Source organism: Mustela erminea, chromosome 6 (genome assembly GCF_009829155.1).
Source record: "Mustela erminea isolate mMusErm1 chromosome 6, mMusErm1.Pri, whole genome shotgun sequence".
In the NCBI taxonomy this organism is placed as follows: domain Eukaryota; kingdom Metazoa; phylum Chordata; class Mammalia; order Carnivora; family Mustelidae; genus Mustela; species Mustela erminea.
In genome coordinates, this window is record NC_045619.1 from 140,431,785 (window position 1) to 140,455,845 (window position 24,061).

The 24,061-nt window shown below is 44.4% G+C and overlaps 1 protein-coding gene across 1 annotated transcript in view; it reads left to right on the top strand.

Annotated features, from left to right (window-relative positions):
* The first annotated feature begins 1,116 nt into the window (after positions 1-1,116).
* The window catches only part of GDI2 (GDP dissociation inhibitor 2), a 28,674-nt gene continuing 5,729 nt past the window's right edge, over positions 1,117-24,061 (top strand). The window contains exons 1-6 of the mRNA XM_032349845.1: positions 1,117-1,374; positions 9,297-9,404; positions 11,054-11,153; positions 14,503-14,637; positions 19,769-19,967; positions 20,201-20,332. Coding sequence (XP_032205736.1) covers positions 1,330-1,374; positions 9,297-9,404; positions 11,054-11,153; positions 14,503-14,637; positions 19,769-19,967; positions 20,201-20,332 — 719 coding nt within the window. The 5' untranslated portion in view covers positions 1,117-1,329. The remainder of the gene's footprint in view (positions 1,375-9,296; positions 9,405-11,053; positions 11,154-14,502; positions 14,638-19,768; positions 19,968-20,200; positions 20,333-24,061) is intronic.

Below are 24,061 nucleotides of genomic sequence, written 5' to 3' on the forward strand. Positions count from 1 at the left end.
CAACTCTGGTCTGAGCGCGGCGCACCTTACAGGCTGCAGACCCCGCTGCCCGGGGCTTTGCGGGGACCCCTTGCCCAGACCGCCTCTATAGGGTCCCCTGTCTTTGGTTGAGAACACAAGCCTGTCCTTACATCCATCTCTTTACCCAGAGTGGAGATTCCAGTAGGAATCCTAATAAGGCTGGGGGGTGGGTGGGAGCGGGCCGGAGCAGGGGAGACGAAGGCGCGCACTGCTGCTCCCACCTGCGGGCCTAACCGCACGCCTGCGGCCAGCTGCGGCTCTCGGAAGGCGCAGACCTGCTTCCACATCGGATCCAGCCTTCCCTCTCGTTTGCGCGAAGGGGTAGTTTTTTACAAGGTTTTTTTTTTTTCCCTTCTTATTAAATTCATTCGGGCCGCACAGGGGGCGAGGCGGCAAGCACGACCCAGGGCGGGAAATACGGTGAAGCCTGCGACCTCCGGCCGGCCCCGCGGGCGGCGGGGCTCCCCGCGCTCAGAAAAAGGAGGCCGGATGGGAGGGAGCACAAAGCCGGCCGCCAGCGACAGGGGCCGCCGCGCTGGACGCCGGCCCCGGCCTGCACGGCGCTCGGGCCGCAGCCGGAGTCGGGCCACGAGACGAGCCCCGCGGCTGCGACGCGCGGAGTGCGGGGCCCGAGGCGGCCGCCCGCGTCCCCAGCGCACCCCGCGCCAGCGGCTCGGGCGCACGTGGCCGCCACGGGCTCAAAGTCCAAGGGCGGCGGGAGGTCCCGGGGCCCCGGGCGCGCCTCGGTCCCCCACGACGGCGGGAGGAACGAAGCCGACCGCCGTCCTCCGGCCACCCGCGCGCTTCCACCCCAAGGAAGGCCCTCAGGGGCCCGCGCCCGGCCGCCTCCTCCGCCCCCAACCACGGTGGCAGCGAGCCGGGCGGCGAACCGGAAGCGCCGGCGGGACGGCCCGCCCTCCTCTCGCGAGAGGCGGCAGAGGACGCAGGTTGGTCGGGCGACGGGAGCTCAGCCAATGAGCGGGCGGGAAGGCTGTGACAGACGGCCCTCCGAGCGCCGTCTCTAAGCCCCGCCCCGGCTGCGGAGGCCCGGGTCGCCGCCCGCCTGTCCCTGCCCTCCCCGTCTTCCCTCCCCTCCCCGCCCCGCTCTTCTCTTCCCGTCTGAGGTGGCGGCCGGCCTCCCTCCTCTGCAGCTCCGTCCCGGCTCCAGCCCTGGCTCCCCGTTCCCGTCGGGCCCCGACACCGGCCTGAGCGCTTCCCCCGTGGCTCCAGGGCGGCCGCATCGCCGCCGGCCCCGCGAGTCCCCGCGCTTGTGCTCTGCCTGGGCCTCGGTCCTCGCCGCCCCCCGCCATGAATGAGGAGTACGACGTGATCGTGCTGGGCACCGGCCTGACGGTGAGTCCCCTCCCCCCTGCGCGCGCCGCGGGAGGCCTGGGCCGCCGCGCGGGGCCGCTCCGTGCCGGCCGGCGTCCCCGTGCGCGCGGGCGCGTGTCGTCGTGGGGGGGGGGGTGCGCTGCGACCGGCGGGGGGCGCGACCCGGGGCGCCGGGGGCCTGCGGCGGAGCGGGGCCGGCCGCGCGGGCGGCGGCTGGGGGCCCCGGCTCGGCCCCGGACGTGCCAGGACAGACCCGGGCCGGCGAGCCCGGTCCGGGGGGCGGCCTGCTGCCGGGCGACGGGGAAGCGGCAGTGGGTGGGGGGCGAGGGCGGCCGCCCGCTGGGCGTGGGGGGCCCCGCCGCCGCCGCCGCGGCTGCACGGCCTCTCCCGGTGGGAAACGGAAAAGCACCAGGCGGGGTGGGGGAGGGCGGGAGCGCTCGCAGCTGCGCTTCCTACTTCGGCCCCGGGCGCGGCGCGTGGGTCTCGGCCTGCAGAGCGGGGCGCGGGGTTTTGTGACAAGTCCTTGGAGAATCCCCGGCCTGGAACTGCTGCAGGTCAGTGAACTTAGAGAAAATGAGCTTTTTACCCGCCCGCCCACCCCACCCCAACTTCAGAGGAGGAGCTTGCGCATTCCACTTCCTGAGCATCTGGAGGGAATTGGAAATGAGTGTCCTCGGAGCCTGTCCGTCCGCGGCCTTCTCCGCGGACCGTTGCCGTCTTCTGTTCCCTGCGTCCATCGCCTCCCCTGGGGGCTTTCCCCTGAGACGTGGACCGCTGCTGGGTCCCTGGAGGCCGGGTTCCCTCCTACGGACCAGTCCGAAGCCGGCCTGTGCCTGGCTGGCTAGGAAGTAGTACCGAACGCATGAGGTCACTCACCTAGAAAACTAGTCATTTTGCATGCAAGGGATTTGGTCGAATTTCTTTTTTAGGTGCTGAGTTGGCAAACGGTTGGGTGCCTAAATGAACAGGCCTGCCAGCTGCGGGGCTGGTTTCCCTCAGTGCGTGTTCTTAATTAAGGTGTGTGATTGGGGTTCTGAGCTTCGTAGTCTGTGCAGGGTCGCGCCCGTTGAAACGGGCCCGCTTGCTGCCAGGGTGTTGTAAGAGTCAGTTCTGTGTTTTCTATGGTTCTTGCTGGTCTTTCAGATTTGCTCTTGCTTAGGTCAGTTGGACGTGGACAAAGGAGCGCAGATCTGTCCTGCCGGTTTCTACAGGGCTGGTACAGAAGCATCGCTTTGTGTCGAAGATCAGCATGCTCTTGCTCTGTAACAACCAAGTGAAGAAAATGCACTTTATTTAAGTATTCATTTGGGTTAATTGTGACCTTTTTGATGAGCAGTAGGCACATAACTGGAAATCAGACCAGTTTCTGCTCTCACTTTGCAGCTGTGATAACTTTAATCCCTATGAGCCTTCTCATAAAGCTGTTCTTTGAGAATTCTGTCCATGCAGAGCATTCACAGTCTTCCCATCATTGATAGGAGTAGTGATGGCAGGAGGATTGGGTAGTGCTGAATGTGTACCCTCGTTTCTCGTGACGCAGACTGCTTACCGTTAAGATCAGCAAGGCTAAAAACCCTCAAATCAGAATCTACTATTTCAAGTGAATATACTACTTCATTTTCTTAATATTTGACTTACAAATACCTAGTGCCAGAGAGTCAAGAACCTAAAAACAGGAACACTCTACCAGTTATGGGTGCAAACTATTAGGCGATGGCTGTGTGTCAGGTACTTGTAGTGCTATTAACTTGTTACTTTTAAAGAAGTGTACTGTCAGAGTTACTCTGTTGCCTAAAGTGGGCACTGTTCTGTATCAGTTGTTTCTTCTAAAATGAAGGTCGAGGTGATCCACAAATGTTAATTGTAATTTTAATAAATAAGACATAAAACGTGTAACCTGGAACAAAATCATTCTGTATCCGGGAGAAATGGAATATTCTGTATAATTGAATTTTCTAAGGAATTGAGGATTATCACTTTAAAGAACCACCAGTTTCTGGGAAAAAAAAACAAACAAAAAAAACCCTTTCCTATTGACATCACAACTTCTTTACCAAACTAAGTAACATAATTTGCTTGATTAGTAAGACTTCACTTCAGGAGGAGTATTGTGTTGATGCTGTAACAATGAAACTGCTGAGACACCTGGTAAATACTCTCAGCCTGTGCCCTTTGTGAGTTACTTCTTCCATCTGCTCATTTCCTCCTCCTCCTCTTGCTGTTAGGCTGGTGATTTTACTTTTCTTTGATTTCAGCTTGAACAGACAACATCTGACCACCTAATACACTGCTTCTAATTGACTTTGGGATTGGCAATAAATTCTTCAGTCTTCTTAAAAGTAGTGTTAAAAAAAAAAAGGGTAACTATTTCCACAGCTTATTTGTGGCTAGCAGGTATTTGTGTTGTTTTGTTCTACATAGTAATTCTGGTCTGGAATTACAAATAGAAACATGTACTTTAGTGAGAGTTAACCGGTATTCCCAGTATTAAGATGTTTGGAAATTATTTTACATCCCAGACATAAAATTTTACCCTTTTTCTTTGTTAAAACTTTGTGATTTAAAAGAGTTTTTAATATCTGATTTAAAAATCCTAAATTGCCTCTCAGATTTGCTCTTTGAAAATCCTGGCCATTGCTATGTTAGAGTTTTGTAGGTGAAGGACTTTCTATCCACCGCAGTAGTGATCATAGGGCCAATATGTACAAATGTCTTATTTTTGGAAGGTATAAATGTCTTGTTGGCAGTCTGTATTTTAAATCAATTTCAAGCATCCTGGCCCCTTAGGGTAGAAGTAAAATCAGACACATTTTAGCATCTAGAAGTAGTAGTGAGATAGTTGGTTTGAAAAACCACTAACTAAATGTGTTTGCTCACATCCATGAAAATTAGCAATCCCCCTTATACCTGATTAAAGGCTCTTCCTGGACTACTGGCTTACCCAGTTTCAGTTCTTTAAACTGTGACTGTTGTGATCAGTTATGGGCATTACATTTGCATGAAGGATGGAGCTCGTAAGTACCTCGTGAGGAGGTGCTAGGTGCTGTTGTAGGGCTGCCCACACGAGAATTCAGACAGGGCAAGCAGGGAAACCTTCACAAAGAAGGTATGTAAGCTAGATTTTAAAAATATTGGTCAGCTTTGAGCAGGAGGCACGATTTTCTGGGCAGAGTGAGCAGGGTGGATTGGTATTGAGAACAGGATGTCCATAATGGGGAGCTTTTGCCTGAAAAGAAGGGATGAAGAGGCAGACTGGGAAATTGAGTCGGAGAGAGGCTTTCACTCATGTTGAATGTATTAGGCTAAGAAATTTTAACTTTATCTTTCAGGCAGTGGGAAAGGATTTTGAGCAGGAAAGATAGAATTAGAGCCAATTTCAAGAAAAATGATCTTTTGACAGCATTTAATCACATGCATTCAAGGGACAGATACTTAAAGGAACATTCTGCTGAAAACAATTATTTTTACTGTGTTGTTGCTGACATATAAAACAGATTAACTCATTTAAAAATGTTCTAGTTAATGTATTTTCCCCATAGTTCTAGGTAAGTAGCTTTCAAAAGTCATTTTTCTTTAGGATTAGTGTTCAGGTACCTTGTTTTCTTTATCACATTTTTGTGGGCATTTATTTACTGTTTGAGTTTTTTGTTGTTGTTGTCATTTATATTTTCTTTTTCCTTGTAACTTTGAAAGTCACTTGAATTTAGAGTTCCGGTGGGTGCTTAGTATGGTCACTTGGAGGCTCTATTGGAACACTGTACTCAGGCTCTGTTCTCTTCAGTTTCTGCTCTCTAAGGAATCTCTAAGACCAGGGGTCTCGTACCACTGACCTGGGAAGTACTGTGTAGGTTGATCACGGTTTACACACATAAAGGAACACCGTGCACGCCCCTTCAGGACATTAGAGGTATTTTGCCTTAATGTGTTCAGGTGCTTTCCAAGTAAGTTACGTTGATTATTGCAACTCTGGTGATCCGTGCAGGGTGCTAAAGGGAAGTGACCTTCACACCACTTCACACCACTGATAGGGCCCTTCCCTCACTCCCACATGTGTATCCTTGCTAGGACTTGGCTGCCACTGACCTTTAAACTATTTGATCTGGTTACCTCTTTTTATGTAGGAGAACATGAAATGCCAGGTGAGTGGCAGATGCCATTATCATAAAGAAGTTGTATTCTGAAGATGGTTTTATCAGTTACTCTGGGTATGAGTTTGTGTTATCTCCTCCTCAGGTCATTTGTGGGTGAGTTTGAATTAAATGTGGAGTACTTTAATCTGGTAGATGTAAAACTAATATGTTGGTTAATATTCACTAATAAATAGATTTTTTTCTGGTCAAAGTTATCAGTATTATTGATATATATGATGGGTGGACAGGGTTTTCTAGTGCAAAAAAAGGAAATTCATTTAGAGTATTTTTTCTGGCTTTAATGTGCTTTGCTTGTTATTCTTTATTCATCAGATAGGTAGCAGTACTGGATTTTAATTTCGAGTTAATTTTGTAAGATATTAAAATTTAAGGATCATTAATGTGTACCCGATGCCCAGATATGATTGACAGATTTTATCAGCAAATTAGTTCATCCCATGCTTTAAAGCAAAATGTAAAGTATTACACTGTGCTCCTATGTATTTTATTCTTTTGGCAATGGAAAAGCAATCTTTTATAGATGGGCTTAGGAGAAGCCATGAACCTGCAGATTTAACTAGCTTTTCTCAACATTTGTTCCAAACCGTGCCTCTAAAGGTGGTTTTGTTAGCAGCTCTTTCGACTTCAGTGAATCTTTAAATTACTGAGCCTTTCACTTTAGGCCTCCATCTTTATTACTTGCTTTAGAGCCGTGGTCCAGTGAGTGGATCATGCTTATTTGCAGGGAAGCGTGGAAAGTTATATATAGAAGAGACGCAACACTCAGAGTTGCTTGCTGTGATTTTGCTTCCAGAAGTTAAACTCTGGAGTCTGCCTTTGTTGGCTGGACACAGGACTGTTTCATCTTTCTCTCTTTGTGTCCTAATGTGTTTTTATGAAGGCAGATTTTTTTTTTTAACCTGTGCGTAATATGTTGAACCATATATGTCGGTGCTGCTTTGGATTTTTTTTTTTTTTTTGACAAGTGAATTGCTTTTGAAAAGATTAGGGTTGATTTTTGTAATTATAAAATGCCTTCAGTTCTCTTTATCAAGACACTGTTAAGAAAGTGGACAGGCAAGCAAGCCACGGAATGGAAGAAGTTTGCAGTGCACAGAACCAGTAAGGCACTTTACTCTATCCAGCATATAAAAAGAACTTTAATATAGCTATAAGAAAAAGAAGCCCATTTATTATTTATTTATTTATTTATTTATTTAGAAACCCATTTTTTTAAAAGGGCAAATAATTTGAATAGGCACTTATCAAAAGAAGATACCATAATTATCAGTAGACTATAAACTAAAAAAGTGTTCAACCTCTTTAGTTGTCAGGAAATGCAAATTAAACCACATCCTAACTACAGAATGGCTAAAATTAAAAAGACACAAGTGTTGGGCAAGGATTTGAAACAACAGGAACTTTCATACCCTTCTGGGACGGAAGTATAAATTAGTACAAGCCCTTTGGAAAGCAGTTTGGGAGTTACCTGCTGAAGTTGAACATAATGGTGCTTTCCTTGATATATATCCAACAAACGCATAATAAAAGCAAGTTGAGAATATTCATAGAGCTTTGTTTATAAGAGTCAAAAACTGGCAACTGATCCAGATGTCCATTAATAGTAGGAGGGATAAATGATTGTGTAGTCATTCAAGTAAAGCCTCCACCACTTTGTTACACAAACCGTGGTTCTTGAATCAACTGCTTTGAAGCAACACCTGAGAACTTACTAGAACTGCAGAAGGTTAGGGCTCACGCTGAGTATACTGAATCAAAATCAGATCCCCAGTTTTTTGTTTTGTTTTAAAGTAGGCTCTGAGTTCAGTGGTGGAGCCTGAACTCGCATGATCCAGTGATCACGAGTGCCGTGCTCTAGCAACAGAGCCAGCCACACACCCCTAGCATGACCCCCAGTTGATTCTTAGTAACGTTGGAGCAGTGCTGCTTTAGTAGTGATTCTTGAAATTGGTCCTGGACCAGCCTCATTAACATCACCTGGGAAATCATGAGAAAAACGAATTCTCAGCCCCAACCCGGTTCTGTGGGTGGGAGTTCCACAGTCTGTTTCAAGGAGACCTCTGGGTGATGGGGGTGCAGAGTGAAGTTTGAGGATCTGCTCAGAATTGACATTTCAAACACGCTCACAGGTGGTACTGAATTGGGAAGCACCCCTTGAGATCCAGCCACTGCTTGCAGGGTCAGACAGACCTTCTAGAAAGGTCCATGTAGGAAATAGGTTATGCAGGCGGTACAGCCCCTGTCACAACTGTCCTTCCACTATGAAAACAAATGTGGACAATATATAAACGAATGGGGATGAGTGTTTACCAATAAATCTTTATTTGTGAAATCGCATGTCCACTGGAGTTGACCCCTGTACTTTGGGGACCCCTGCTCTGTAGCAGTAAGAAGAAGTACATCTCAGGAATACACAAAACAGAATTTGGATGAGTCTTGTAAACATAATGTTGAATAAACATGATATATAAACAGGATATAGTGCCTGATGCCATTTATTCAGAGTTTAAAAACAGCAGATCTGCACTTTTAGAAATCATGAGGGAGGGCGTTGGGGGTGTAGTTAGGACTGGGATAGGCCATGAAGTGGCCTCCTGGAGCGCTCCTGGTGTTTGGTGTCTTGATATAAATAAGAAATGACACATCTTCCTAGAGTAAAATTTGACGTTTATACTAAAATGAGTAGATACATTTTGGAGTAAGATTAGAAATAATGAATTTTAAAAATAAAGGTATCGAGTCAGACTTCTAGGGGAGTGAGATTGTTCTCTGCTACCTGGGGTCTTTGGGGTAAATTTGAAAACCCCTAAGGATTAATGAGGATACGTGGAATTTCCGTTTTCTTTTAAAAACCATAAAGCCTTGATCACCAAAACCTGTTTGAGTTTTGAATGAATGTGTATCCCATCTCTGTGATAATTCTTACATAAAAGAATACTCATATTCTTTTTTGATTTTCCTCCCTCTGTCTTGATAGAGTATATCTTAGTATATACATGTTTTATCTACCTTTTTCCTGAGACTGGACATTTATAATCTATTTATGGTTGTCCTGGATGCTTCCTTTAGAGCTCTCGTTCTCAGACTCTTTGGCTTTGGGATATATTCTTAAAAAGAAAGGACCTTGAAGAGTTTTGTTTAGAGGGTTTATATATTTATCAATTATTAGAAATCACTGAAAATTTTTAAAAATTACTAATTCACTTAATGATAAACCCATTATATGTTAACATGAATAAGCTTTACAAAGTGTAGTTGTATCTTCCAAAGTGAAAATATTGTGAGAAGAGTATCATTGTTTTACATTTTTAAAAAGATTTATTTATTTTTAAAGATTTTATTTAATTTAGAAAGTGGGCATGTGCAAGTGGGGGTGGGCAGAGGAGAGGGAAAGTCTTTTTTTTTTTTTTTTTTCCTTAAAGATTTTATTTATTTGAGAGGCAGAGTGAAGGGGGGAAAGAGAGAGAGAGAACCCAAGCAGGAAGGGAGAGGGAGAAGCAGACTCCCCGCTGAGCAGGCGGCCTGACGGAGGGCCAAAGGCAGACGCATCACCAACGAGCCACCCGGGCACCCTGAGGGAGTCTTAGTTAAGCAGACTCCTTGCTGTGCACGGACCATGCCACAGAACTCGATCTCACAGCCCTGGGATCACAACTTGAGCCAGAACCAAGAGTGTGATGCTGAAGGGACTGAGCCGCCCAGGTGCCCTTAAGAGGGGCTTTAAAAAAGTATCTGTTTGAAACATGTGGTAATACTTCACTTCTTTTGAAAATGCTTATGCTTTCCCTGTAGGAATGTATCCTGTCAGGTATAATGTCAGTGAACGGGAAGAAAGTTCTTCACATGGATAGAAACCCGTATTATGGAGGAGAAAGTGCATCTATAACACCTCTGGAAGATGTAAGTATTAGAGCAAATTAGGATGCCTTGCATTCTTTGAAACTTTTACTTGTGAATCTCAACTCTACTCCTTGTAGATAGGTTTAATTTTGTTTTATTAACTAGATTATCTCTAGCATCCTGTTTTTTCCGGGACTGTGGGTTTTAGGGCGTGTGGACATTCAAGTTGTGACCTTTCCACGGGAAGGGTGTAGACTTGACGGAGGTCTGACATAGGCCAAGCGCAGGCCGGCACTGCCCAGCTGGTTTTGCTCAGTTACTCAGAGTTTTATCCCCATTTTTCAGATGACAAAATAGTCTGTTATTAAAATCACAGGATTGTGAACCTAGATTGTAGGACTCTACAGCTTTGGTTCTTTTTGCTCTACTCCCTTGCTTCCTGCTTTTTTAGACTAGACACACGAAGCATTTCCAATATATCAATATTTATCATTTTGCTGTTTTGCTGAATCTTTGTCTGAGGTTTGTTCAGCATCCGGATGCATGGCCGCGAGCTGTGCTGTGTTACTGGGGGGCCGCGAGCTGTGCTGTGTTACTGGGGGGCCGCGAGCTGTGCTGTGTTACTGGGGATACCCGGGCATCGTCAATTGCTGTCCATCGTGACTGCTTAAATGGACTTCATCTTTTTTCCAGATTTGTTTAGTATTCAGGCCTGTAGAAAAGTTGAAAGAATAATACCAGTGGGTCAACCTTCCATCTGGATTTAGCAGTTAACATTTTGCAATACTTGCTTTATGTCTTTTTTTGTTACTGGTTTGAATCCTTGAAAGTAACAGACATCATGATACTGGACCCAAACATTTCAGCATCCACTGGCTAAGAATAACATTCTCCTACGTGATCATAGTATCATTTTTAACACATTTAAGGAAATTAACAGTAATATCCAGACCACAGTCAAATTTCCCAGTGATGCCAAGAATGTCTTACATTGTGTGCGGTGGCAGCGTTTTTCTTTTCTTTTCTTTCCTTTCCTTTCTTTTTTTTTTAACTACTTTAAACACTGTCTTTGGCGTTTCTCTTTATTTTTATAATCTACAGAAATCTCCCCACTTTTTTTTCTTTTGAAAAAAGTTAGCTTCTAATAAGAAAGCATCGTTGTGTAGTTCATACTGCATCACGTCAGGAAGCATATTCCCAAATTTTAGACCATAAGGTTCTTTTTATCCAGAGCTCCTACTCGATTCACATAAATTTTAAATTAGCTGGAGCTAACTTTTTTTTCATTTGAAGAATCCAGAATTTATTTTTGACTCCTTATATAAGTACGGAAGCAAAATTACTTTAGCTAGTAAAGTTAGCTTTTTACCCAGGAGAGAGTGAGTTTAAATGATTTCTACAAATGGTGTATCTGCAGAGTAGTGTATCATTGACAAATTGTTATATATTCTTGCTTATCTGTTAGCAAAAAATACTACCTCTGTAATACTTACTTTAGCATTCATTAGTCTAGTAGTGCATTTAACTTAGATGTGTATTGGAATTTCTCTAAAAATTATATCTAATAAAAAATGAAATGTCGCTGTTATGCTTTACCTCATCTGCTGGTGGTCAGTGACTACGCCAGCACCGTGTCATGGACGAATAGTTGTGTAGCGTAACGAAAAGTAGATTTTGTTACATTATGGTAATTTTTGTTTTGGTCTTAGTTATACAAAAGATTTAAAATACCAGGAGCACCACCAGCATCCATGGGAAGAGGAAGAGACTGGAATGTGGACTTAATCCCTAAGTTCCTCATGGCCAACGGTAAAGCCTTCTCACATTTTTGGTGGTACATTGAATCCGATTTAAAAGTAGACTCTAGCTCTGGACACAGTGTTACTCCAGGGATGTGAAAGATTTTGTTGACGGCAACGGTTTGGTGAGTAGACTGTGGCCATTAGAGGTGTCTGGAGTCAGTAAGAATGGAGGTGGGGTGCCTCCTTCCTAATTGGTTCTGGAGACACAAAGCTAGGACATGGCACAGTGTGTATGGAAACTGGAAATGTCTACAACCTCTTCTCTCGGTGCTTCCCTGACAGTCTGATATCTGGGTCTTTAGAAGCAGCGTTTTCCCTAGTTTGGAGGCTTTTAAATTTATTTTTTCACATTTTTCTCCTTTTTAATTAGGGGAGCTAAACTGCTGTGATATTAATGCCTTTTTCTGAAATTACATTAAAAATTAGGTTGTTGGTATGAAGTCTGTTTATGTCCCATCAATTAAAGTATGAACTACCCTTTGCCGTTTTTGAGTTTTGTTTGTTTCTTGGTTTTGAGTTTATATTCTAGTTTCTTTTAGTGGAAAGATCTTATTTGCATTTTCTCTGAAATTTGTTTATTTAAAAAGATTTTATTTATGTGAGAGAGAGAGCACAAACGGGGAGCAGTAGGCAGAGGGAGAATCGGATTCCATGCTGAGCAGGGAGCCTGATGTGGGACTGCATCCCGGGAACCCGGGATCATGACCCGAACCGAAGACGGATGCTTAACCGACTGAGCCACCCAGGCTAGGCTGTGTGTGTGTTGAATCTCACCACACCCCCCAGACATGTATTGAGGGGAGAGAGGCAGTGAGTTTTTAAGGCTTTTGTTTTCTATTGCCTGATCTGACTCTTGCCAATAGCCTGTGGGTCTGCCCCTTTCCCACCGCCTTTACTAAATCTGAGTATTCTTCATTTTAATTAAAAAACAAATTTATTTATTTGAGAGAAAGAGGGTGCCTGCACACAAGCCGGGAGAGCAGCGGAGGAGGAGGGAGAGAGGATCTGAAGCAGACCCCCCCCCCCCAGCTGAGCACAGAACGGATGCAAGGCTTGATCTCATGACTCTGGGATCATAACTTGAGCCAAAACCGAGAGTTGGATGCTTAACCTACGGAGACACCCCGGCACCCCATCTTCATTTTAATTTTTGTCACTTTGCCATACCTGAAGCCAAAATAATGGATTGATTATTTTTAAGTTGGCTCCATGCTCAACGTGGGGCTTGGACTCGTGAGCCAAGATCAAGAGTCACGTGCTGCAAGCACTGAGCCAGCCTGTGCCCCGTGGAGTTTGTAAAAGTATCTGTTTGTTAGAGAGAGAAATGATTTCAGGATGTTCATTGCCTTTCGTATTGGCCAGCCTTAGGCTTTATACGTTTTTCTTTTGAGGTTTTTACGTTTTCCCTTATCGATATGAAAGAGTTCTTTATAAAGACTGTGAAATAAATACTCTTAATGTATTTGAAGTTACCTTTTCCAGTCTGTGATTGGCTTTATAAGTAGCTGTGCTGTATTTTTCTTTCAAACATAAGCTTTTACTTTTCATGTAGCTATATAGATTGATTTTTCTTCTTTTTATTGTTTTTGATTTGGAAGGCTATGCTTAATTTTCATCTTTACCTCAAGGTTATAAAAATACTAATATTTGCTATTAATGGTTTTATAGTTTAATTTTTTTATTGTAAAAATAAATTCACCTGTTTTACTGTGTAAGTTGATTTATTTGTTATCCTGTCTGAGGCTAAATATCTGTAGTTTTTTTGTTTGTTGTTTTTAAGATTTTATTTATTTAATAGAGATCACAAGTAGGCAGAGAGGCAGGCAGAGAGTGGGGGTGGGAAGCAGGCTCTCACCTGAGCAGAGAGCCCGATGCGGGGCTCGATCCCAGGACCTGAGATCATGACCTGAGCTGAAGGCAGAGGCTTTAACCCAGTGAGCAGCCCAGGCGCCCTGTTGTTGTTTTTAAAGTAATCTCTGCACCCAGCATGGGGCTCAAATTTAGGACCTGAGATCGAGAGTCACAAGCTCTTTCGACTGTGTCAGCCAGGTGCCCCCTCTGTTAACCTGTTTGAGAAGTACACATTGAGATTTAATTTTTCAGAATGGTTAATCAGTTGTCCCTCAGCACCATTTATCTTTTCCACTTTGGTTTGAGCTTTTATAAATATATTAAGTTCTTAGACATGGGTCTCTTTTTTTCCCCACTAATTTAGTTGATTAATCAGTATAACTGTATAATTTAGTACCTGGCTGGGTAAAGCTCTCTTCATTATATTTTGTTTTCAAAACAAAAAGTTGTTTCTAAAAAACACCTTTTTTTAGAGGTGCCTGGGTGGCTCAGTCGATTTAAGTGTCTGACTTTAGCTGACGTCATGATCTCAGGGTCCTGGGACCAAGCTCCACATCGGGCTCTGAGTTTAGTGGGGAATCTGCTTGTCCTTCTCCCTCTGCCCCCCACCCACTTGCTTGTGTGTGCAGTTTCTCACTCTAAATAAATAAATCTTCAAAAAAAATATATATATATTTTTTTAATTTTGCCCTAGTGTTTCTGTCCTTTCATATGAGCTTTAAAGTAATTTTGTTTAGTTTCTCAAAAAGTTTTCTATTAAAAAAAAAAGTTTCCTATTTTAGTATACCAAATTTCTTGGCTTATAGGCAGATAATATTTTTAATTTATATACCTGAAATTCATCTGAAATTAATGTTCATTTTATTTTTAATTTATTTTTAAAAAGATTTATTTATTTATTTTAGGGAGGGAGGGGGTGGGGGAGAGGCAAAGAGAGAATCCCAGGCAGGCTCCATGCACAGCTTGGATCCTGTGGTGGGGCTTGATCTCATGACCCCGAGATCATGACCTGAGCTGAAATCAAGAGTCAGACGCTCAAGTGAGTGAGCCACCCAGGCGCCCATGAAATTAATATTCATTTTAATTAGTACAGGTTGAATAATATAAACTGAATAGCACAAATTCTGGAAAATTTTTGCTATTAGTTGCTTCTCTTTACAATAGTAACTTAACGAAAACTCAGGCCTATTTTCAATAGTACTATAATTCTAAACTTCATACCTCTAATAATAATTAACATAGATTTTACAAAAGCAGGTTGATAAAGTTATTACTCTTGAAGTTGTAACATTAAAAAAGCGCTTCTAAAGATGTTCCGCAGTAGGTGTGCATTCTGATCGTGCCATTTAGAACATAGGATTCAAGAGTTTTTGGAAGGGGTTGGACAGTGTTAGAAAAAACTGGGAAGTGATGAGTACAAGCCAACAATGAATGTACTTGTATTTCTGCTGGTTTTTGAAGATACTAAGATTTAAGTTTCAGTTTGGAGTGTTGGACTTTTTTAGGTCAGCTGGTGAAGATGCTGCTTTATACAGAGGTCACTCGCTATCTGGATTTCAAAGTGACTGAAGGGAGCTTTGTCTATAAGGGTGGAAAGATCTACAAGGTTCCGTCCACTGAAGCAGAAGCTCTGGCATCTAGTAAGTCATTTTATTTTATTTTCTCAGAACCCTGAGATTTCATAACGGAAGGGAATCTTAGAGACCACATTTAATGTTCCTGTCCTGCCAGCCGTCACTCCTCCAGTCGGCAGTATTTACCGAGTGTCTGTTGCTTGCCAGACCCCGAGAGGACATCAGTGAAGAGAATGTTCAAAAACCCCTGCCTCTGAAGCTGGGAGAGGCTTCAGGTGGCTTGTCTCCCCCCATGGAACTTGGTGCTGGTGTGGGTCAGGCAGTGCTCTTCGCATACTAGTAAGAATTCGTAAGAGCTGTTGTTCGGCCGGGGGATGGGGGTTCCTGTGTGCTAGGCTCTCTGCAAAACACTTCACATTCATTGTCTTATTTGACGTTGGAAACAGCTTTACAGGGTAGGATTTCCATTTTATAGATGAGGGAACTCTGGCCTGAAGTCTCGTAGGTAAGTGGCAAGACGAGTGGAAAATGGTATTACTGTAGCGCCCGTGGACGTAAGCCGTGCGCTGAGCGGGCCACCGACCCAGCTTAGCCATCCTGCCAAAGAAGAAGCTCTGTTCTGGCGGAACCTTCTCTTTTAATTGATGCTGTTGTCATTCTGCAGTCTCTGATTTTAGGAATTTCCGGTGAGTAGGGAGTGATTTTATTCTTTGCCCCAAAAGATTTCCTCTCTTGGCTCAAGCTAAGGTTCCTGGTTAACATTTTTTTTTTTTAAGCTTTTATTTATTTATTTGACAGAGATCACAAGCAGGCAGAGAGGCAGGCAGAGAGAGGGAGAGGGAAGCAGGCTCCCTGCTGAGCAGAGAGCCCGATGCAGGACTCGATCCCAGGACCCTGAGATTATGACCTGAGCCGGAGGCAGAGGCGTAACCCACTGAGCCATCCAGGCACCCCTGCTTAACATTTTCTATTCCTACCTCTTTTCAAGAGCAAACATCCCTGAAAAAGACCTTCTGTCCTTGAAGGTGTTTGAGTTATCGCGCAGAGCAGTTTGAGAAAGGGTGAATTTGGAGTGCTCACCAGTGGATGAGTTTTCCGCAGTACAGGCTCCAGGGGGAGCTTAGGAGAGGGAGCTGTTTGGATTGGGCTCAGAGACATGCCCGTAGATTCTCAGGATTCTTTTGGTGGGAGAGTGGGAAAGTTCCCTCACCTTAAAATGTAATTTGAATTACTTTGGCAGCTTCTCTAACTCCATTTATTTCCTTCTTGCTATGGGGAGAAAACGTTGAAGGCACTCTAGCCAGAAAGAAAGAAGTCAGCACAGAGATTGGTGGCTAAGTTAGGATTAACAACCAGAAAGGGAATGGAATGGCTCATACTTAAATTGAGGGCGTTAGTGGTATAATCATGGGTTAGAAATTACTTTAAATGACAACATAAATTTTATTCCAAAGGAATAAGAGTTCAGCAGTTTGAAGACAATCTTTTACAACAGAGTTTGTTCTAAACCTTGGTTTACACTCTGCACTCTTACCTATGTTAGTAGCTTCGCTTCCTGCCTCCATTAAACAAAAATTTAAGGATATACCTCGTAGCAGTTTTATTTTCCCTTTCTGATTTAATTTTTTCAAATATGTAGAACATTTACATGACTGGAAAGTCAGCATTGTATCAAAAGACGCGTTTAGAGTCACGTCCTCATTCTCGTGTCACTTGATTGTGTTTGGTTCCGGTTTGTCCTTCTCATGGCCCCCTACCCCCAAATAAGCAAGTATGTTTATGTATCTGTTTTTATGGTTAGGTTTATTGAGGTATAATTTAGACAGAGTAGAATTTACCTGTTTTAGTACACAGTTGTATGAATTTTTACCAAATCCTTACCTTCTCAGCAGCTGTTTTTCTGTTAATGAATAGGATCTTGAAGTCAGAACGGCAGGCAGGAAAACCCTCGGCAGAATGAACGGGATAAGGGAAGGTGTAGAAGTGGAGAAGTTCATGTGCAACCTCAGGGTTCCAGTAAATATTTGTTTATTGGTCAAGTGTTACTTTAATCACATCAGTGAGAAATATCTTTGGCCTCTAAAGTCATGTTGAACATAGATAAGTTCAGAAATGTTTCGAGACGTTTTCATGAATGGCTTGGAAGTGGGTCCAGCAAAATCTTCTGTCTTAATTTAAATCTCTCGCTTGTGTGTTTGTTCTGACTCGGAACTGCTGCGGGCCCCATGTTCCCACAGGCCACCTTGGCCATCAGTGAGGGCATCCCCTTTCCTGGTGCAGAGCGGCGAGACGTCCGGGCCGCGGCGGCCCGGAGCAGGCGGAGTGAGGTCCGGGCGCACCCGCAGCGGGTGTGCGGCGTGCTCGCCTTCACGAGTGTGCTCTGACGTTGGTCTCCGCTCTCACTCTTTTTTCTTTTTTTATGCTGCGGTCAAAAGTTTGTTCTGGTTTTTTCCCCTTAATTGAAGCATGGTTGACGCACACCGTTGTATTAGTTTCGGGCGTGTAACACGGTGATTCAGCACGGCTCTGCCCTCCGCGCTGCCAAGTGGGGCTGCCGTCTGCCGCCGCCCCGCGCTGGTGCAGCTCTTCCACCGCATTCAGAGTCGTCCCCGTGCCGGAGTCGCGGCGCCACCGAGGCCCGCACCTCCCGCCGCCCCTCACGCATTTTCCCAGCCTCCACCCCGGCGCCCGTCTGTTTCTGTTCTTGTGTCTGTGGGTCTGCTGCTGCTTTTTTAGGTTTGTTCATCCATTTATTCTGTTTTTATGTTCTGCCTGTAAGTGAAATCCTATTTTTTTTTCTCTTACTTCACTTAACATAATACCCTCTGGGTCCCTCCGCGTTGTCACAAATGGCAAGATGGCCCTGCAGTCTTGATTTGCATTTCCCTGATGACAGCGAGTGATTGGGGCAGCTTCTCTTGTGTCTGTCTGTCTTCTGAAGTAGAAGTAGAAGTTCTGTCGAGTTCCTCTGCCCATTTTTGATCAGATTATTACTTTTTCTGTGTGCTGAGTTGTGTAAGTTAAGTTCTTTATGTATTTTGGATTTAGCCCCTTATCAAATACATCATTTGCACATACTTTCTCTCATTCCGTAGGCTGACTTTTTGCTTCGTTAATGGTTTCCTTTCCTGGGCAGAAGCTGTCTGTGTTGGTGTGGCCCAACATGTAGAGGACTGTTGCTACGGCCAGTGTCCGAGAAGTCCCTGCCTGTCTTTTCTTCTAGATGTTCTGTGGTTTCCTGTGTACATTTAGATCTTTAGTCCATTGTGAGTTAATTTTTGTGTGTGGTGTGCATGTGGCTGTCCACTGTTCCCAGAAGCATGTGTTGAAGAGACTGTCTTTTTCCCCACCAGATACCCTTGCCTCCGTTGTCATGGATTAATTGCTTGCACAGGTGTGGCTTTATTTCGGGGCTCTCTGTGCGGATGCGCCGATCTGTGGGTCTCTTCGTGCCAGTACCAGACTGTTTTGATCATTACAATTTTGTCATAAATCTTGAAATCTGGGATTGATTGTGTGATAGTGTCAGCTTTCTTCTTTCTCAAGGTTGCTCTGGCTGTTCAGGGTCTTTGTGGTTCCGTACCAATTTTAGTATTTTATTCTAGTTCTGTGAAAAATGTGGTTGGTATTTTGATAGGGATCACATTGAACCTGTAGATTGTTTTGGGTAAGTATGGACATTTTAACAGTATTCTTCCCATTCTCTGTGGTCAGATCTTAAACCTGTTGAAAACTTTCATTTATTCTCCATGAAACTGCTCTGGATTTTGTCACTTTTTATGTTTTAAATGTCTTGACCTAAGGTTTTTGTTTTTGTTCTGTAAATAAACCTCAGTGTGCAAGTGAATGAAGGAAAGTAAAATATTTGAAATGATGTTAAGGTACTACTTAGGAAACCAAGTAACTTGGAAAAAGATTTTTTTCTAACCCTTTTATGATACAGTTGAACATTTTTCTTTCCAAATTGTATATCCAGTACGTGAGTAATTCGACTTCTGTTACATTTGCTTGCATCAGACAGTATGTGAGTTGAATACGGAGCCCATGTTACGTGCCACGCACCCTTCTAGGTTTGGGGCAGGGCGGCTTCAGCAGAAGGGGAAAGCAAACAACCAGCCTCAGTTAGTGGGAGACAGGCCACGAAAAAGGAAGAGTTCATCAGATGGTGATAATGCTGTGCGGACAGAGGGAGGAAGGGGCACAGTTCACATAGGGTGATCGGGAAGGCATCATCAGAGAGAAGTAGCTGAAAATTCAACTGTTTTCTCTCGGCGATCTTATTTTTACCCTGACAACTAAATGTAAGTTGGTGCTTGTGAGGTCATAGAATATATTTTTTTAGCCTTCTACCATTACTGTGTATGCATTCTGTCCCAATTTTTTGTTTTTTAATTTTTTAAAATTATTTTTTCATTCATCTAAAGTAAGCTCCGTACCCAGTGTGGGGCTTGAACTTAAGACCCTGAGATCAAGAGTCCCAGGCTCTACTGACTACACCCAGGGGCCCCGTCCCATTTTTTAAAATTAGGTTGTAAATACAGTTTAAACATGTTAAATGTAGTCAGCTCTCATTAATGGCCTCATCATCATTTTAATTTTCAGTTTTGTTGATTTCATCTGTAGTCTTGGGGGAAGTGATATCCAAAATACCAGAACAGTGCACTGTTCTGTGAGAGGGTTGTTCTTAAAGCCGTCGTACAGTTCAGGGAAGCAGATGAAGCCAGAACGGTGTTTTCCTTTGGCCTTGTCTCCCTAGCAGCTGTGCACTCCGAGGACTCCTGACTCGTTAAAGAACGGAGCGTTTATAAAGTAGTTTAGACCTGTCTACTCTGCTTTTTTGAGTATGAAGAGCGGTCAGCTGATTAGCTAGAACTTTATTAAAGTAAGCGACTGGCAGCATAATCGTCCTTTCCCGAAATGCTGGAGTGAATGTTAGCATACAGAGAAGGGAGGAGCGTTCAGAATTTTCGGCAGTTGGCGGGTACAGATCACACTTGTCAGAAGGTCAGGGGGGTGCCCTCGCGGCTCAGTCTTCCAAGGTCACGTTCTCGTTGTATCACGTGGTTGGTGTGGAAGCGCGGGGACGGCAGGGCGGCGGGAGAGGGGCCGCGAGCCGGCCTGCGTGTTGAACCTGGCCTCTCTCTCTCTTTTCCTCGGTGTCCTCGTGTGAATGTTTGCTTTCTGACCAATTCTTTAGGCTTAATGGGCCTGTTTGAAAAACGTCGCTTCAGAAAATTCCTAGTGTACGTTGCCAACTTTGATGAAAACGATGCCCGAACTTTTGAGGGCATCGATCCTAAGAAGACCGCCATGCGAGAGGTGTACAAGAAATTCGACTTGGGACAAGATGTCATAGACTTTACCGGCCACGCCCTGGCTCTCTACAGAACCGATGAGTAAGTCTTCCGCGGTGCAGATTTCTGTTTTTCTTGGGATGGTCACTGAATTTCTCAGTTCTCTAAAAAGGAAGTTCTGACAAAATGAGTAGATAGCCATGTTATATTATGGAAGGTTCCAGCTGTAAATTAGTGTTAGAACCTTTTAGGTAAAATACGAAAGTAGTGAAATAAAATGATTTCAGAAAAACATTTAAATACTTATTTTCTAATATTTATTTCCTTTATTTTAGCTATCTAGATCAGCCATGTTGTGAAACCATTAATAGGATCAAACTTTACAGTGAGTCTCTGGCAAGATATGGCAAAAGCCCGTACCTTTACCCCCTCTATGGCCTTGGAGAGCTGCCCCAGGGATTTGCAAGGTCAGTGCCCGTCGCTAACGTGGTCCCCTCTTCTGCAGGAAGACGGGTGCGCGGTTGGGAGGGATGAGAGGTCTGTGAGCTGTGAGGTGCTTTTCTTTTTATTGGAATAAACTTTATATAACGAAACCACAGAGGTACTGTAAGAAGTTCAGTTTGGGTGTACAGACGTGTGTGACCAACACGACACTCAAGAGAAGAAAACGTGGAGTCCGGGAAGCTCGCTTGTGTCCCCTCATGAGTGTCCCCCGCCCCCCTGCAGCTACTCTGTCTGTGACTTCTTTCTCCTCTGTCCCCACGTTTAGTTCTTCCCGCACCATTCCTGAAAAGACTTTTCCAGTTGTGTTGGTGCCTTTGTGGCGAGTCATTTGGCCACAGATACGTACAGAGCTGTTTTGTTCCATCACTTTTCTTAAGATTTTATTTATTTAGTTGCGAGAGGGAGCATGAGCCAGGGGTGGGGGTGTAGGGTGTGGGGGGCAGAGAGAGAGGGAGAAGCAGACTCACTGCTGAGCAGGGAGCCCGCCGCAGGGCTCGATCTCAGGTCTGAGCCGAACGAAGGCAGGTGCGTCACCCACTGAGCCACCTAGGTGCCTCTTAAAGATTATTTTTATTTTTAAGTAATCTCTACACCCAGCCTGGGGCTCAAACTCCAAACCCGCAGATCAGGAGTCACCTGCTGCACCAACGGAGCCAGTCAGGCTCCCCCTGATTATTCTAGTTTTACATTAAGTTGTAAAAGCAAGTAATGAAAATTCGCTCCAATTTTTTTTTTTTCAAAATTGTTTTGGCTCTTCTAGGTCCTTTGCATTTCCCTATACATTTTGGGACAGTTTGTCAATTTCTAGGAAAACAATGCTGGGATTTTACTGGGATTGAATTTAAATGTACAGGCCAGCTGGGGCTGACATTAGCTTACTACCGGTTTTCCAACCCCTGAAGGTGCTGCTCTCTCTGTGGACTTAGGTGTTGTCTCAGCAGTGTTCTGAGGCTTTCATTGTAGGGATCTAGCACCTAGTTCACATTGGTTCATAAGTATTTTATGTTACTTAAATGCTGCTGTTCATGAAACTGTCTCAATTTTATTGTAAAGTTGTTTGCTGTTGAGAATGAACATTCCTGCTTTATTACTAAATTTTTTTATAGGGTTTTTGTCGATGGCTTTGTCAGAATGAATTCCTTCTTACTCTTGGCTGGCTGGGGGTTTTCTTAAGAATAGGTGTTGACATTAAGTTAATAATGCACATTTTCTTTATGCATTACTGTGATGTACTGTGGATTGATTTTGGGATGTTAAACTGGCCTTGCATTCTCAGGGTAAACAACACTTACTCGTGATGTATTTTTCTTTTAATTTATCTTTGGATGTAATTTGCGTGCATGTGCGTACACACACATGAATTAGAAATCAGGCTACTCAGATGTCCCATTTAGTTCATCTCTTGTGTTTTACAAGAAATTTGACCATTTCAGGGCGCCGGGGTGGCTCAGTGGGTTAAGCCACTGCCTTCGGCTCAGGTCATGATCTCAGGGTCCTGGGATTGAGCCCCGCCTCGGGCTCTCTGCTCAGCGGGGAGCCTGCTCCCCCACCCCCCGCCTGCCTCTCTGCCTACTTGTGATCTCTGTCTCTCTGTCAAATAAAAAATCTTAAAAAAAAAAAAAAGAAATTTGACCATTTCACATAAGTTCTTGAATTTTCTGTTGTCCATAATATATGTATGTATTTTAAAGATTTTATTTGAGAACAAGAACACACAGGCATGGGGAGGGGCAGAGGCAGAGGGAGAAGCAGGCTTCCCACTTAGGAAGGAGCCTGACACCACGCCAGACTTGATCCCACAACCCTGGAATCATGACTTGGGCTGAAGACAGACATTTAACTCACTGAGCCACCCAGCCGCCCCATAATATATTTTTAATTATCCTTTCAGTGTCTAGGATCTGTAGTGAAGTTCCCACCTTCCATTGTTGTGATCGGTCATTTGTATTTTCTTCTTTTTTGGTAGGATTTTATCAGCTATGAATCCTTTCAAAGTACCAGATTCTTAGTTTTATTTATTTCCTCTGTGGCTTATTTTTGATTTTATTTTGTTCTTAATTTCTTTTCCCTTCATGGGTTTAATTTTCTTTTTAGTTTTCTAGAGTTGAAACACGTCATTGGTTATACTTAGTCTCTAACATGAGGATTTAAAAGGTTTAAAATTTCTCTCTAAATATGTATCATTCATTATGGTACCCTGTTTCTTCTTCTTTTTTTTCTTTTTGCTTTAATCCTTGGGGTTTTTTTTGAAGGTGTAGTGTTTAATTGCTAAACATTTGGAGATGTTTCTAAATATAATATTGTTACGGACATCTAATTTTAATTCCATGATGATCAGAGAACAAACTTGTAAGATTTTAATTTTTGAAATCAAGGCATAATTTATGGTCAGTTTTTTTTTTTTTTTTAATTTTATTTATTTATCTGACAGAGAGAGATCACAAGTAGCAGAGAGAGAGAGAGGGGAAGCAGGCTCCCTGCTGAGCAGGGAGACCGATGCGGGGCTCGATCCCATGATTCTGAGATCATGACCTGAGCTGAAGGCAGAGGCTTAACCCACTGAGCACCCAGGCGCCCCTATGGTCAGATTTTTAAAAATGGTTTTTAAAAGATTATTTTAGAGAATGTGTGCGGAGATGGGGCAAGGGCAGAGAGGGATAGCGCGGACTCGCACAGACTCCCCGTTGAACGTGGAGCCCACTGCAGGGTTCGCTCTCGCAACCCTCGTAACCAGCTGAGCCATCCGGGGGCCCCAGAGTCGGCGGTCACATCAGTGACATTTTGGGGAGTGAATGAGCCGTTGCGGAGAGCTCGCAGCCTGCACGTGTCGTGCTGCGTGTAGTAGCAGGAGCCCATGGAGCAGCTCCCGTGTGTCCGCGCTGATGGTGTGTCCTGTTTCTGTGGGTGTGTTTCCCGCCTCGGTGCAGGCCCATCCATGCAAAGCTTTTTTGCCAGCTGATACTCCTTTCCACTGTTAGACGGTAAATACCACCTTACCCGTTTGCTTTTCCTTTTGTATTTTTTGTCAATCTTTTACTTTTGGATGCTTGTCTAGTTGTGAGTCTCTTGTAGAAGCAGATAGTTGAATATTGCTTTTTTACCTGGTGCGACAACTCTGGCCTTTAACGGGATTGTTTAGCTCATTTATGTTTAGTACAATTACTGATATTGTTGGGATTAGATCTGTTGTCTTGTTCATTGTCTTTTTCTCCCCCCATTTCTGTTCCTCTTTCTTCGGATTCATCACATATTTTTTACGATTCTAGACTAACTCCTCTAGTGGCTTTGTGGTCTTGCCTTTTTATTTGTCATAGTTCAGTGCTGCGCACACTGTGGCGTGCATCCTGTCGGCTTCTTTGCAGTTAACGCTGTGCTCAGCACCGTACGCGCAGTCGAAGCAGGCTGCCGCCTTCTCGCTCTCTGCGCTGTCGCTGTCGCGGCTGCGGTCGCGTATCCGCAGTCACATCTCCGCGCTCGGATCACTGGCACGGCTCAGCCCCTGGTCCAGCGGTGCCGTTTCTGCCCTGAAGAGTCAGTTTAAGGAAGCGACGAGGGAAGGAAAAGGAACCATTTTCCCACGGTACCGTGTTCGCTGCTCTTCTTTCTTAGAAATCCTTACTCCGGTCTCGTGACATTTGTCTTCAGCCCGCTGTGGCGTTCTTGTAGTCGAAGGGCTGCTGGTGCTGGGTTCC